The sequence below is a fragment of the Sciurus carolinensis genome, chromosome 11, assembly GCF_902686445.1.
Source record: "Sciurus carolinensis chromosome 11, mSciCar1.2, whole genome shotgun sequence".
NCBI classification, from domain to species: domain Eukaryota; kingdom Metazoa; phylum Chordata; class Mammalia; order Rodentia; family Sciuridae; genus Sciurus; species Sciurus carolinensis.
In genome coordinates this window covers 63,443,382-63,458,570 of record NC_062223.1, presented here as the reverse complement: position 1 = coordinate 63,458,570, position 15,189 = coordinate 63,443,382, and the positions used below count along the sequence as shown (strand labels likewise).

Below are 15,189 nucleotides of genomic sequence, written 5' to 3'. Positions count from 1 at the left end.
CTGGGGATCGAACCCAGGGCCTTGTGCTTATAAGGCAAGTACTCTACCGACTGAGCTATCTCCCCAACACCCCTAAGAATATTTCTTAATGGAATTTCTCTCTCTTTTTTTCCCTCTCTAAAGTACCTATATCAAACTGACAACTCATGCTGACTTTATCTTTAAAAAATGCTGATATCTCCTCTACTTAGTAGTTGAATCTGGGAACTCAAGTGCAGAAAGCACTGCTAAAATCACATAGTTAGATTCACTCCATAGTCCTTAATCTGTAACAATCTTTCAGTATCCTCACTTTAATAACTAGTTATATACTATTTCTACTGGTACTGCAAAGAACTTTAGAAATAAAACAATATTTTCAAGCTTTACTCTACCACATTCTGGCTACATTAATTTGGACAAGTAATTCAACTTTCAAATTTATAGTTCTTCCATCTGTAAAACAGAAATGTTATACTCCAACAGAGAATTATTGTAAAATTTAAATGGAAAACTAAAATAATGGCTATGAAAGTACTTTATAATTAGTAATATAAAGAACAATAATACAAACCTGCCCAACATTGTATTTGGCTGTGCGGTAAAAATGGATGGGTCTACAACAAATCTAGTGTTATCCACTATTAGTGTCACTCGTTCCGATGTCCTTACATTCCGAGCTCCTTCTTTTGCATTTTCATATACAAACACCATCTCCCCAGATGTCTTACAGCTACCATCTGAACTTGACTGGCTACTGTTTCTGCTGCTATTCCCAGTACTGCTAATGGAACCATTTGGGGATGCTTTTTGAGGACGAGGACTGCTTGGACGAGAAGAACTATGATCTTTTTCTCGCTCTGAAATAAAGATATTAAACAAAGTTAGGCCAATTGTCTATAAAAAAAAAATCAAGATATGTATAAATCTTTTGAAGTGTTTGATTTAGATAAGCTGCTTTAAATCACAGCATTTTTAAAATTTCAAATCACATTTTCAAAGGATATAATAAGCATTCATTTATTTCGCAGGAGTAAAACCATCAAATGTTTTCTAAATCTTCATTTGTAAACTTTTAAAAAGACATGTATTACTAACTAATGTTGACCAGACAAATATCAAAATTAATTTCATATTATCACTCCACTTAAAAATACTTAGAAAGTCAAGGATCCAAATATTCTTATAAGTCAATAAGCACACATTAAAAGTTAGTAAAATGTTAATACCAACTTAAGCTGGTCTAATTACCGAAAGGGATAACACTATTCTGAGAACATAAAGTATAAACTCTGAAATCTTACTATGTTAACAAGGGCACTCTAAAACCAACAATTTATCTCACAAAAGGAAATACAAAAGAATGATAAAAAACTCACTAAGGACAGCAAGAAGCATTTATTTTGCAAATGACTTTCAATGTCTACCAAATAAAGTGGCTTTAGCAGCTGATGATATAGTGCTTTCTTCTTATTCCTATTTCTGTTGAATAAAGCAATACTACAAATTTTACAGAATCCATAAATATCATCTTTAATTGGCAGAAAATAGTGCTAAAATTCAGGAAATTCTCTTTAGATGCTCCAATATTATAAACAGGAAAATAAAAATTAAGATTTTATTATGAATTTATTTAGAGGCTACATCACTAAACTTTAAGGTGACCTAAAAATGTACCTCCATCTCATCAGTTTCATCAGCTTTTGCCAAATTCCTCTATGACTCAGGCTACTTAGAACACAGTGTACAGCACTGCTGATTATATAATTAGGTTTGCTATATCTCTAGAGATACTCTGACACCTCCCTTTTATTGTCTGTTTCCACAATGCTGGTAGCATCCCAAGAGCAAAATGTTAAAGTAATAAAACAATTTATTATAGTCTGCTATCCTGCTCTCGGACACTGAACTCTGCATGTAACAAATTGTCAATTCTTATTTATAATTGTTAATTTTTACCTTATAAATAGTAGTTTCTCTCCAAGGACCAACTTAGATACTGGTAACTTCCCTGCATTATTAGACTCCAACATAAATTATTTTGATTTTAAACAGACTATCATAAACTACTTCATATAGTTAGTCAAAATATTTTCTGTGTGTGTGCTAGGGATAGAACTTAGGATTCACACAGGCTGAGCTCTATCCAAATATGTTTCTCCACCTCAGGTACTAGAGAGTGAACTTAGGGCCTCATGATGTTAAGCACATACTCTACGACTGAGCTATATCTCTAACCCATAGTCAAAATATTTGATTTGTCCCTTTCCTAGCAGAAAATGAAAATCAAGCTCATGTTGCTTAAGCACATCTGCTTCAGACTGGTGCCTTATAGTCACACAATGCCTTCACCTGGGATAATAATGTTCATTTATAGTAATGAGTGGGAAGGAGGAAAAAGACCTGAGCTAGCTACAAGGAATATAAAACACTTCACACTTCCCTTTCATCTTCTATTTTTATTACTAAATTTGAAACACTGTCAAAAGTCAGAAAAAATAACTCCATCACAATTATTCTTTCCCTTTATCTGTAAGCATGATTAACCAGATATTCCTGTCAATAATTTACTACACACTATTTTATAGTAAACCACTGCTGTTTCTTTTAAGATAAAAATTAACTTGAAATTTTTGCAAAATCTACAACTCAGTTCAAAGCCTTTTCAAATAGTTTTATAAGACTGTCCCAGACTCTTAAAACGAATTCACCTTTATTATATCTGATAAACTTTTTTCACAGCAAGAATCAAGCTCAGCTAAAATAGAAACAAATAGAAGCAGCTAGCTAATTTACCCTTAAGTATTAGGCACAATTCAATGTCACTGCCACTTTAAAAAGGTAAATGCATGCTTTTAAGAACTACTAAGAAGGTTGTTGATTTTACATACCAACATGATGCTGCCGTGTTGGAGAAGTAACATTTCTAATACAAGGAGTGAGCTGAGACTCTGTTCTTTCATGAGATGAATCTCGTGATCTGTCACTTGACCTTCGTCTATCTCTTGATCTCTCATGTCCACCACTAGCACCATGCAGACTCATTTTGGTGTGGTCGACTCCTCCTTTAGCCACACGTGAGGGAGTACTGATAAGTTAGAAAAGAAAATTAACCATAAAAGCAGAAAAATAAGACAGAAAATGCTTAAGAGAACATAATTAACAAATAGCCATTAATATTTTAAGTGCAAAAATCAAAAGCTATTTTCCAATTGTGAAATCTAATTTAACCTCAAACCTGCAGGCTGTATAAACTCTAGAATATTGTGACTGTAGTAATCACATAATTGAACTCAGTTTTTCATAGATGAGAAACTACTTAGAAAGGTCAACTAACTTTTGAGTTAGAAGTCAAAGTAATAGTGGTAGGTCACCCAGAAGTATTATCTCATGTTCTCTTGATTTCTTTGTGGGAGAAAAATAGATGAAAAGAGCCTAGCTTTTAGAGCTCTTAAAAAACAGAGGTATGGGGCAAAGTAACGACTCTACCTGTTAAATAAAATAAGTCATTACATACTAATTTCAAGTAATTCACTTTGAGAACTCTTTTCAAACACTATGATAAAAAAGTGTTTGAAGAGCATTTCTCTGAAAAATGTAACTACACTAATCATATAAAATCATAGAATTTTAAAAATTTTAAGACCTCTTTATACAGAGTAAATCTGTCCAAGAGAAAAACTGAGACTGTTAACTAAAATAATTAGCAGAATTCACTCACACAATCACATTTATTAAGTTATATGTAATGAAGGCACAATCCTATGTTAAATGCCAATAGAAATAAAAACTTCCTCTGGTGCTTACAATCTAAGTTTAATGGTAATATGTAAACGTGTAAAAATTTAAACAATTCAAGAGGTATCCCAACTTCTAAATGTAAATCTACCATATATATCCCAAATATACAACTGCTAAATGAAAGACAATAAATAAATGCTTTAGGAGTACAAAGGAATAAATCACTGCTGTAGAATAGTCACTAAGTATCCCAGGCCCTGATAAACTGATGTTACTTTGGTGGGGGGTCATACGGGGGATTGAACTCAGGGGACTCAACCACTGAGCCACATGCCTAGCCCTATTTTGTATTTTATTTAAAGACAGGATCTCACTGAGTTGCTTAGCACCTCGCTGTTGCTGAGGCTGGCTTTGAACTTGCTCTGTTCTTGCTCCTCCTGTCTCAGTCTCTAGAGCTGCTAGAATTACAGGCATGCACCACTGTGCCCAATAACAGATAAAAATTTTAATAACCAAAATGTAATGCAGGTAGGAAAATTGATGGTAATCAAAATGAGAGAACCAGACACAGGGTCATTTGGAAATTTGTCATGTTAGAATACATGACAGTTCACAGTTTTAAAATATTGAAGTATTTTTAAGAAACTGAAGTAACTTTATGGTTTTAGAGTAATACTTAGAATCAAACTGACCTTTAATGCTATAGTTGCTTGACATTATTACTTAATATTCTGAAAACAGGTTCCTCATTTATAAAATGTAGATCTTACTCACTTTCTAATGCTAATATGAAGATTAAAGTGTAGTAAGTAGACCAGCAATGTACCTGCCATGATATAATCATCCCTTAAATACTATTTATTTAGTTATGAAAGGTGAGCCTAATAAAGTTCAAGACTGCAAGATTTCTTAAGTCACACAGTATTTAGTGAAAATACTAATAACACTATAACCTAAGCCTTTGATTTGTTCCAGCACCCCCCTCCATATTATTATACTGTTTCTCCCTCACCAAAATCACACTAGTTAAAATATAATCTTAGAGATTCAGAAAACAGGTTTTTAAATACTTCAGTGTTTCAGGGTCATCTCTTGTTGACTTGTGAGCTACAGCACTTTTCATTATTTTAGTGGTTTGTATTATGAATATCAATTATCATCCTGCTATAACACTAATTACAAGGACAGAAGATAGGGTTGACTTATTTACTTTGCAGGTTACTTCTAGGTAACTCTATGAGAGTTCTCTCTCATTGATCTAAAAATTCCACTCCTTTCTTTCCAGAGAAAACAAAAACACTAGGAAAAAAATCTTTTTCTTTAAATCAAAAGATTCTGCTGCATTTGTGTTTAACAATGGAATTTTGGGCTCACTTTCTAAAGCAGGAAAAACAAAGGAATCAATACCAACAGAACAAGGATTGTATATTGAAAAAAATAACTCTTCAAATTATCCTACCTGTTAAGTTTTAATCATCTGCAACTATAAAAAAGCATATTTCCTAAATGTGAGGCTAACAATGTAATGGACAAGATACAATGACAACTATGGCTAAGGCAAATGTAGGCTAAATGTTCAGTCTGAGTAAGGGTCAACCAGATTAACTGAATAGCATTTCTACCAGACATTTTTGTAGTTAAAAGATTAGATGCTGCTGAGCATTCTGATGAAATACTGACTTCTTTCTACTGCTTAGATTTTAAATGAATGGAAAAGTTGTCATAATACACTTCCATCTTTTGTTTTCATTCCAAATAGAACGTACTCTGAATTAGTCCTTCAAAACCAGATGTCATGGAAGACTAATTATGCCCTCCTCTAATTAAATAATTTTAGATCAGGAGAGTACTCTAAAGGCAAAACAATTAATGTGTGTAAAAAAAAATGAGGACGAGCAAGTTCAAAGGAGACAGCTCTACTTCAGGCTGCATTTAAGAGAGTTTGAGATACATGAATCAAGGACAGGTAAGGAAATGAAGAGTGGCTCAGCCCCAACATCATCTTCTAACCAAGACAGAATAACAAGGTCAACATTTACTCTTCTGTCTGAAACAATTCCAAAAGAGAGAACATATTAAACAATGATTTGCAAGACACAGTACATCAGGCAATATAGGGCAGTAATCCCCAGAAAGAAAGCAAATGAAATAAGACCAGCAATTATACACACTTCGTATCTTGAGAGTTTCCAGAGTAAACACAGAGAAGAAAGCTAAGCAAAACCGGAGAAACTCTGAGTTAAAGATATGAAGTTGAGCTGTTGGGATAATAGATGGCTCGAGTTCCCAAAAAAGAATACTAGAGAGGAGAGAGCAGAACAGAGTGAAAACCTTGGAGATCTACAGAGTCCTCCTTGAGTACTGAGCTGAATACTTCAAAACATACATGTGAGAAAAGGACCAGAGGCTAGGAAAAGACAAAGAGTTAGAGGAAACAATGCCCAGCACTCATCAAGGTCCAGGACTTGTCCCCACAAGTCAGACTTAAGAACCTCATAATTTGTAAGGAAGCAGGGAAAGAATCAATAAAGTTTTAATTCTAAAATGAGAAATAATTAAGCCTAGACTGAGCCTGCTCCAGTTACAGCAAGACTGAAAGAATACAACTGCTTCCAAATAAATAAATCCTAAACCAAAGCTCAAGAGTATCTATAAAAAATCCAGAAATAGCAAACACCCAAGAAGGTAAAATTCACAATGTCTGGCATTCAAACAAAATTAGAAGGCATGCAAAGAAGGTAGAACACATAACTCATAATTCGGGAAGATAATCAAGAGAAATCAAACCAGAACTGACACATATGTTAGAATTAGAAATAAAGGCGATGAAAAGCATCAATATAACCATATTTTTCCAAAAAATTGAGAGAAATCAAAGACTTTTTAAAAAGACACAATCAAAACTTCTAGTGATAAAAATGACAATCTTCGAGATGAAAAACACACTGGATGGAATTAATGGGAGATACACATCATAAAAAAAAGGTAATAGGAAACATCCAAAATAAAACAGAGAAAACAGAAAAGTAAATAAACAGATCACCAGTATGCTGTGGGTCAACTTCAAGTGGCCTAATACAGATATTTAAAGGGAGTCCATAAAAGCAGAAAAGTGGGAAAAGAAAAAGGATAAGAAATAATGTTTGAACTTGTTCTAAATGCAATGAAACTTTAAAACCACAGAAGCAATATGCCCAACAAATCCATGCACACTTTGAAGACGAAAAAAAAATGACCAATATTCTGTCAACCCAGTTTGTTACACTGAGCAAAATTCCATTTCAAAAATAAAGGGGAAATACAGGCTTTTCAGATAAAAAAAGACAAATTCGTCATAAGCAGATTTGAACTTTAAGAACAGTTAAAAGGAAATTCTTAGAAGAAAAATAAGTGTAGATCCAATAATATGTATCTATACAGGAATGGAGAACACTGGAAGTAACTATGAGGAAATAAAATATTTTACTTACTGTTTAAATCTCCTTAGAAGATTAGTCCTAAACAATAATTGTAGCAATATAATATGAGGTTTACAGTATATATATAGATAATATATATAATTATGTATATTATATATATAATATACAATATATATAATTACAACAGCACAAAGTCTGGGAAGGAAGAAATGGAAAACACTATTGGAAATAGTACAACATCATTTGAAGGCAGACTAATTAAAGATGTATTCTATATACTAAAGCAACCAGTAATAAAACAAAACAAAGAAATATAGTTAATATTCAACGATGGAGGTAAAATAAAATCACTTTTTAAAAATTCAGTTAATCCAAAAGAGGACAAAGGAAGGGAAAGAAAGAGAGGAATAAACAGGGAAAAACAGCAAATAAACATCAAGATAACAGACTTAACCATGTCAATGATTATATCATACACAAAGTAAGCCATTTAAATATAAATAATCTAAGCCATAAAAGATAAGAGATGCTCTGAATGGATAAAAAAGCCAGACCCAACTATATACTGCCTATGGGAAACACACTTTAAATATAAAGGTACCAAAAGGTTCAATATGAAAGGTACATTATGCCAACACTAATCCAAAGAGAGCAAAGTAGAGTTCAAAGCAAAGACCGGTATCAAGGTATTTCATAAGAATAAAAAGGTTAATTCATTAAGAAGATGTACCAATTCAAATGTTTTTCTGCATCATAAAAGAACTTGAAAATATATGAAGCAAAAGTAATAAAATTCTGACAAATAGATAACTCCACAATTTGAGTTAGAAATTTTAACACCTCCCTTTTTAAATTTTTTTAAAAATTTTTTGAATGCCCCTTTTGATTGACTGACAGGTAGGTAGATAGATATTGGTGCTGGGGATTGAAACCATGGTCTAGTACCTGATATAAGAATGCATTCTACCACTGAGATATGGCCCAGTCCTCTCATAATATTTAATTGAGCAAATAGACAGAAAATTACTATGAGTAACACTATCAACTCACTTGACCTGACAATTATATAACACTTCACCCAACATAAAACTCATTCATTTCACATGCACATTTACCAAGAAAGACAATATTCTAGGCGATAAAACATGTCTCAATAAAAATATTTAATCATACAGAGTATTCTCTAATTACAAAAGAAATTAAAATTTGGTAACATATCTGAGAAATTTCTAAAGATTCAGAAATGAAATAACCCCTTTAACTAAATAGCTCATGGGGCAAAGAAGAAATCAGAGGGGAAATTAGAGAATTTTGAAGTAAAAGTGTTTTAGTCAGCTCTTTTGATGTTGTGACCAAAACATGGCAGGAACATTTAGAGGAGGAAAAGTTTATCTGGCATGTGGTTTCAGAGGGTCTCAGTCCACAGACAGTTAAGTTCATAACTCTGGGTCCAAATGAACAAACTACATCATGATGAAAGGGTGAGGCAGAGGAAAGCAGTTCAGGATATGACAATCAGAAAGCAAAAAGAGACGAACCTCTGCTTACCAGGAGGTACATGTACAAGGCATGCCCCCAATGACCTACTTCCTCTAGTCACACCCTACCTGTCTACAGTTATCACCCAGTTAATCCACTCAAGTGGATTAAAGTACTTATTAGGTTGACTCTCATAACACAATCATTTTACCTCTAAACTCTCTTGCATTGTCTTACAACAAGCTTTTGAGGGATACCTCATATCTAAACAGTAACAGAAAGAAACTGAAAAAAAAAAAAAAAATCAAACCTTGCGTGGCATGACATTATAGCATTATTTAGAGGACAAACTATAGCATTAAATTCTCATATTAGTAAAGAAAAAGGTCTAAGGAAAATTACCTTAGTTTCTACCTTAAGAAAACAGACAAAGAAACCAGGCATGGTGGTACATGCTGTAATCCAGCAACTCAGAAGGCTGAGGCAGGAGGATCCCAAGTTTGAGGCCAGTCTCAGTAACTTAGAGAGATCCCCTCTCAAAAAAGAAAGAAAAAAGAAAAAGAAAGAAAGAAAAGAAAAAGAAAGTAGATAATGAACAAAGTGAACCCAAAGAAAGTAGAAACAACAATAAAGATCAGAGTGGAAATCAATATAATTAGAAAACAGAAAAATAGTAGAGAAAAACCAATGTAAACATAAGCTGGCACTTTAAAAAAAAAACAATAAAATCGATTATCCTCTAGCTAGACCTCTTGGGGAAAATAATGAGAAGATACAAAGTCTACAGAACAGATGCTAAAATAATAATATGAGAATATTATAAGCAACTTTATGCCAATAAATTCAACAACTTGGAAGAAAGGGATAAATTCAAACCTACCAAAGCTCACTTAAGACATAGATAAGTTTAATATCACTGTATGTATTTTAAAAGATGATTTGTAACTAAAAACGTTCCTTTAAAGAAAACTTCAGTTCCAGATAGCTTCACTATTGAATACTATTTACCAATCCTTAAAAAATAATTCCAACCCTGCACAACCTTTTTGAAAAATTGAAAAGATCACACTTCCTAACCTATCCTATGACAGACACCAAAACCAGATAAAAACATGACAAGAAAACCACAAACCTTAGAACACAGATTTAAATATTCAAAACCAAATTTTATTAAATCAAATTCAATAATATATAAAAAGAATATCATAATAAGTGAGGTTTATCTTAATGCAAAATTGGTTGAATTTTCAAAAATCAATTGATACAACCCACCATATTAACAAATTAATGAACATGTATGTAAATTTTACAGGAAACACATTTAACAAAAATCCAAAACCTATTCCTGATTTAAAGCAAAACAACAATCAAACAAAAACCCTTAGCAATATACAATGAAACTTCATCAACTAGATAAAGAATATCCATGGAAACATCATAGTTAGAGGTCACAGACCAAATGTTCTCTACCTAAGACAGGAAACATGAAGCAAAACAAGATGAGGATGTCCACTTTTACAACTTCTCTTTGACAATGTATTGATAATTCTAGACAGTGCAAAACGACAAGAAAAAGTATAAAATAAAATGTGCTTGGATCTTAAAGGTCACCATAGGACCATGTGGTAAAAGCTTGGTACTCAGACTGTGGCACTACTTGGAGCTAGTGGAACCTTTAGGAGGTGGGGCCCAGTGCAAGGAAGTTAGGTCACCAGCGGAGGCACCTTTGAAAGAGTTATCAGGATTCTGGTTTTTTCCCACCTCTCTGTCATTTTCTGACCACCATGAGGTAATTATCAGCTTCTTTTGCCACATGTTCACCTGCCATGATGTACTGTGTTACCACAGGTCAAAAGAAACAAAACCAAGCAACCATGGGCTGAAATCTCTAAAACTGTAAGCCAGAATAAAACTTTTTTCCTCAAGTAGAAGGCATTTAGATTGGGAAAGAAGCAGAACTCTCCTGTTTGTAGATCATATGATCATCTATTATAGATCCTAGTACAAAAAAGTTACTAGAATTAATGAGTTTAGCAAGACTACAGAATACATGATCATTACTTTTTAAATCCATTTACAATAATATTGAAAAACTGAAATATTTACATGAGTCAGAAGACTGAATACTGCAAAGGTATCAATTCTACCCAGGTTAAACACAGATACAACATAATTCTATTTAAAAGTCAAGTGGGTTTCTTTGTCAGAAGTGACAAAAATAATTCTAAAATTTGTAAGTGGGGGGATGAGGTAGAGGTCAGCAGTAAAGTGTGTGCAAGGACACATGAGCACATAGAGACACACACACACATGGAAATGCAAAGTTCCTAGAATAGCCTAAGTAACTGTAAAAAAGAAAAGTTAGAAGACTAATATAACTTAATTTCAAGAGTTACTTTAAAACTGTAGTAATGAACACAATGTGCTATTGGTACCATGACAGACAAGTAGAATAGAACAGAATAGAGACACCAGGAGAGTACCCCATACATGTATATAGACAACTGATTTTCAACAAGGGTTCAAAAGCAATTCAGGAAAGAAAAAAATTTTTCATCAAATGTACTATAACAAGCAGATACACAATGGATATTTCACTTTTAGCACTTCAAAAGAAAAAAAAACTCTCTGGTCCATAGTTCATATCATGCACAAAAGTTAACTCAAAATAGATCACAGATCTAAAACTATAAAACTTCTAGAAATAAAAAGAACAATTCATAAAGGAATAAACTGAAAATTGAACTTCATCAAAATTAAAAACCTTAGCTCTTCAAAAAATAGTGAAGTCAATAAAAAAATCCACAGACTCAGAGAAAATATTTGCACACCATGTCTAAATGACTTATATATAGGCTACATAAAGAACTCTCAAAATTAAACAAAGCAAAACCTCAAAATAATGAACAAAAAATTTGAGATAAACAGGTGAAAAAAGTACATAAAATGCTGAACATCAGTCACTAAGGAAATGCAAATTAAAACCACAATGCTACGCAATTATGCAGTTACCAGAATGGTTAAATAAAAATGACTATATCAAGTATTAATGAGGAATGTATATGAAATGGAACTCACATATACTTGTGGAGGGACTATATATTGGTATAACCACCTTGGAAATTGTTTTGGAAAACAGTTTGTTTCTTCTGAAGTCAAACATACCCTAGCCATATAATCCAGCCACTCCATTCTACATTATCCAAAAGAAATGAAAACACATGTCCCTAAAAAATACCTATATACACTACTCTACTGTCATTTATAACTAAAAACAACAAATTTTTAAAAAAGAGAGCCGGGCAGGTGTCGCACGCCTAAAATCTCAGCACCTTGGGAGGCTGAGATAGGAGGATCCCAAATTCAAAGCCAGCCTCAGCAAAATAGAGGTGCTAAGCAACTGAGACCCTATAGCTAAATAAAAAATAAAATAGGGTGACTCTCGTCAAGTGCCCCTCAGTTCAATCCCCAATACATCCCTCACGCCCCCTCAAAGAAAGAGAATAAAAGATTACTTAACTGGGGGAAATTTTTTTTAAAAAACCCTTATATACAAACATTCTTAGTTTTATTTGTAACAGCTTAAAACTATAAATTACCTAAATATCTACAAATGGATGAAAGATTAAACCATTTGTGATATAGCCACAAATGGTATGAGACTCGACAATGACAAAGAATAACCAATGACTCAAATTACAACATGAATCAAGCTCAAATAATTATGAGTGAAAGAAGACTGACAAAAATTACATAAAATTATAGGAAATAAAGACTAATGTACAGTGTTGGAAAACAGATTGGTGGTTGCACGGGCATGGAGTGTAGGGACTGGAAGGGAAGAGTTATAAAGGCCCCAAGGAAACTTTTGGATGTGATGTATATGTTCATTATCCTGACTGAGGTGAGATTTCATGGGTGTATCACAAATATAAAAAATAGAGTTGTATACAAGATGGTTTCTTAGTCAAAATAAAACCTGCTTGACAATACCCTATCAGGATGCTGCAACTTATACTTAAATAATAAGTCTTTCTTCCCCTATTAGTCTTTTCCTATTTTTCTCACCAGAGTTCCCTAAATTCTATCTCATCAACCTACACAGACTCTGACATACCATTCTTATGGTTCATGGTCCCAAGAAACCAAAAGCATATACTTCAACATCATAGTAAAGACAATTACCATCAACACTGAACACACTTAAAAGTTTACAGACTAACAAATATTAACAAATAAGGCTATGGTAAAAACTGAAATCAGAATTCTTAATCATGAATCCTCTGAGATGACAATTTTCATCAACTAAGGAATATTACATCATCATCTCTAGTTATGTTAATAAATCTACCTTAAACAAACCCAATTACCAAAATACCTCCATTAAAAAATTTTACAACTTTATATATAATACCCAAATTTTCACTTAATTTTCAAAATCAAGCTTCAAGGCATATAGTGAATGAACAGGCAGTAGTCTTTAAAAAGTTTAACTCTTACTTAACATGGACACTTTTAGGAATAAATATCTATTTACATTAAATTTTCCTACTAATCTTGTATGAACTTTTGCATATAACTTTCAAACTCAATTTGTTTAAAAATTCTAATTATAGCAAGTTTTCAAATAGTAAGCCTGTTCCTAAAGACAGAAAAGAAATTTAAGGGCCTTGTTTTATTCAGTTAGTTTCAGACCTTTAAAACTGAAAAATATTCTAATTCTAAAGTAATACAAAGAGAGTTTTAAAAATCCAACTCTACTGCAAAATTTATAACCTAAACCATGCTGCTCTCTAAATGAATTAAAGAAGTATGGTACAGAATACTATTCATCACTGAAAAAGAAAAAAATATTGATATGTGCAACTCTGTGAATGGAACTTAAGTGCATTATGCTGAATGAAAACATCCAAACCCAAAAGTTGGTAATATATAATTCCATTTATTTAGTATTTTCAAAGTGACAAAATTACAAAAATGGAGAAAAACTCAGGGATTGCCAGATGTAGAGATGGAGAGAGGAACATCAAAGAGTTTCTCTGTAGTGCTGGAAGAATTAAGCACCCTGACTGGTGGAGGTTATGTGATAAAATGTCACAGAACTAACTACATATCAGAAAAAAGGAAGAGTGCATGTAAAAACTGATGAAATCTAAAAAAGGTTAACAGTTTAGTTAATAAAATGTAAATTTCCTGGTTTTGATAATGTACGTCACTAGTTACTTAAGATGTTATCATTGAGAGAAGCTGGGTAGAGTATACAGGAACTCACTGTATATTTTTTGTTACTTCTTATAAATCAAATTATTTCACAATGAAAAAGTTTAACAGAAGAAAAAAAGCAGCAGACACTGCAGAGACAGAAAAAAGCAAAACAATAATCAATAAATTCAGTAATATAGAAGATATTGTATATATAAAACAAAGACTGACTGCTATTTTTAAAATTTATAGTAAGAAAGAATTCTTAGAAATTCCAAACACAGGGGCTGGGGTTGTAGCTCAGTGGTAAAGTGCTTGCCTCTCACATGTGAGACACTGGGTTCAATTCTCAGTACCACATAAAAATAAATAAATAAAATCGATATTGTATCCATCTACAACCAAAAATATATATATATATTTTTAAAAAGAAATTCCAAACACAGTAACGGCAATTTTTAAAGGTAACTAGGAAGGATGAAAGAAAATATTTGACATACACTTAAAAGTACAAAAAAGAAAGAAATGGGTGAGGGTGAAAGCAGAAGAATAAGAAAATTATACAACTAATTAAACAGGTTAACATTCAACTAATACATATGCTAAAGATAAAACAGAGAAAATGGAGGGGAATAAATTATCAAAGAAAAATATATGAAAAATTTCCAGGAGTAACTGATATAAGCAGTACTCATCAGAAAATTGTTGACAAATACATAATAGTACAGTATCTTTAGTGTGAATGGTATATATTTACAGATGACCCCTTTTTGCAGTATGCATCCAGTATAACCATACATGACAGGACCAACTCCTAGTTAAAGGAATTATATGACTTAACTTTAAATACTCCTACCAATTGACATCATAACCTGGTATATCATTATCAATGTTTGTTGAATATAGCTGAAGTTTCAGGGTATATATAATAATTAGCACTTCCTTTTTGTCAAATACTACTAGGTGTGTGCGCCTGTGTAGAAATATAGATACAAAGATTCACAAGGTTCTTAAAACTTTCAATCACATTTTTAAAAACATTTTTTTCTTAAAAATGAGGTGAGCATCCTTGTAAATTTCCGATTAGATGTTCCTATTCATTTCTATTAGTTTGTCCTCAATAAAAAAAGCAGTATTTTCAATTCTAAATTTTTATTTTTGAGGGAAAATAAGTTGTTGTTAATTACTCTAACAAATATCATATCCTAGTATTTTAATCTAAAGCTTTTAAAGGGGCTTTATGCTAAATATATTTTTGAAGCAACTGATTTATGCATGCTTTCTATAAGCAGCATCTTTAATATGTTAAGTAAGGAGTTGACAAACTATGGCTCCTGACTCAAATTTAACACAGTACCTGATTTTGTTA

General features: G+C 32.4%; 1 protein-coding gene across 7 annotated transcripts in view; it reads right to left on the bottom strand.

The window, feature by feature from the left end:
• Btbd10 (BTB domain containing 10) overlaps positions 1-15,189 on the bottom strand; it is a 62,414-nt gene that overhangs the window by 20,144 nt on the left and 27,081 nt on the right. For all 7 annotated transcript variants that reach the window (XM_047515748.1, XM_047515750.1, XM_047515749.1 and 4 more), the window contains 2 exons: positions 2,871-3,067; positions 554-839 (listed from right to left, as the gene is read on the bottom strand). In XM_047515748.1, the coding sequence (XP_047371704.1) occupies positions 554-839; positions 2,871-3,067 (483 nt within the window). The remainder of the gene's footprint in view (positions 1-553; positions 840-2,870; positions 3,068-15,189) is intronic.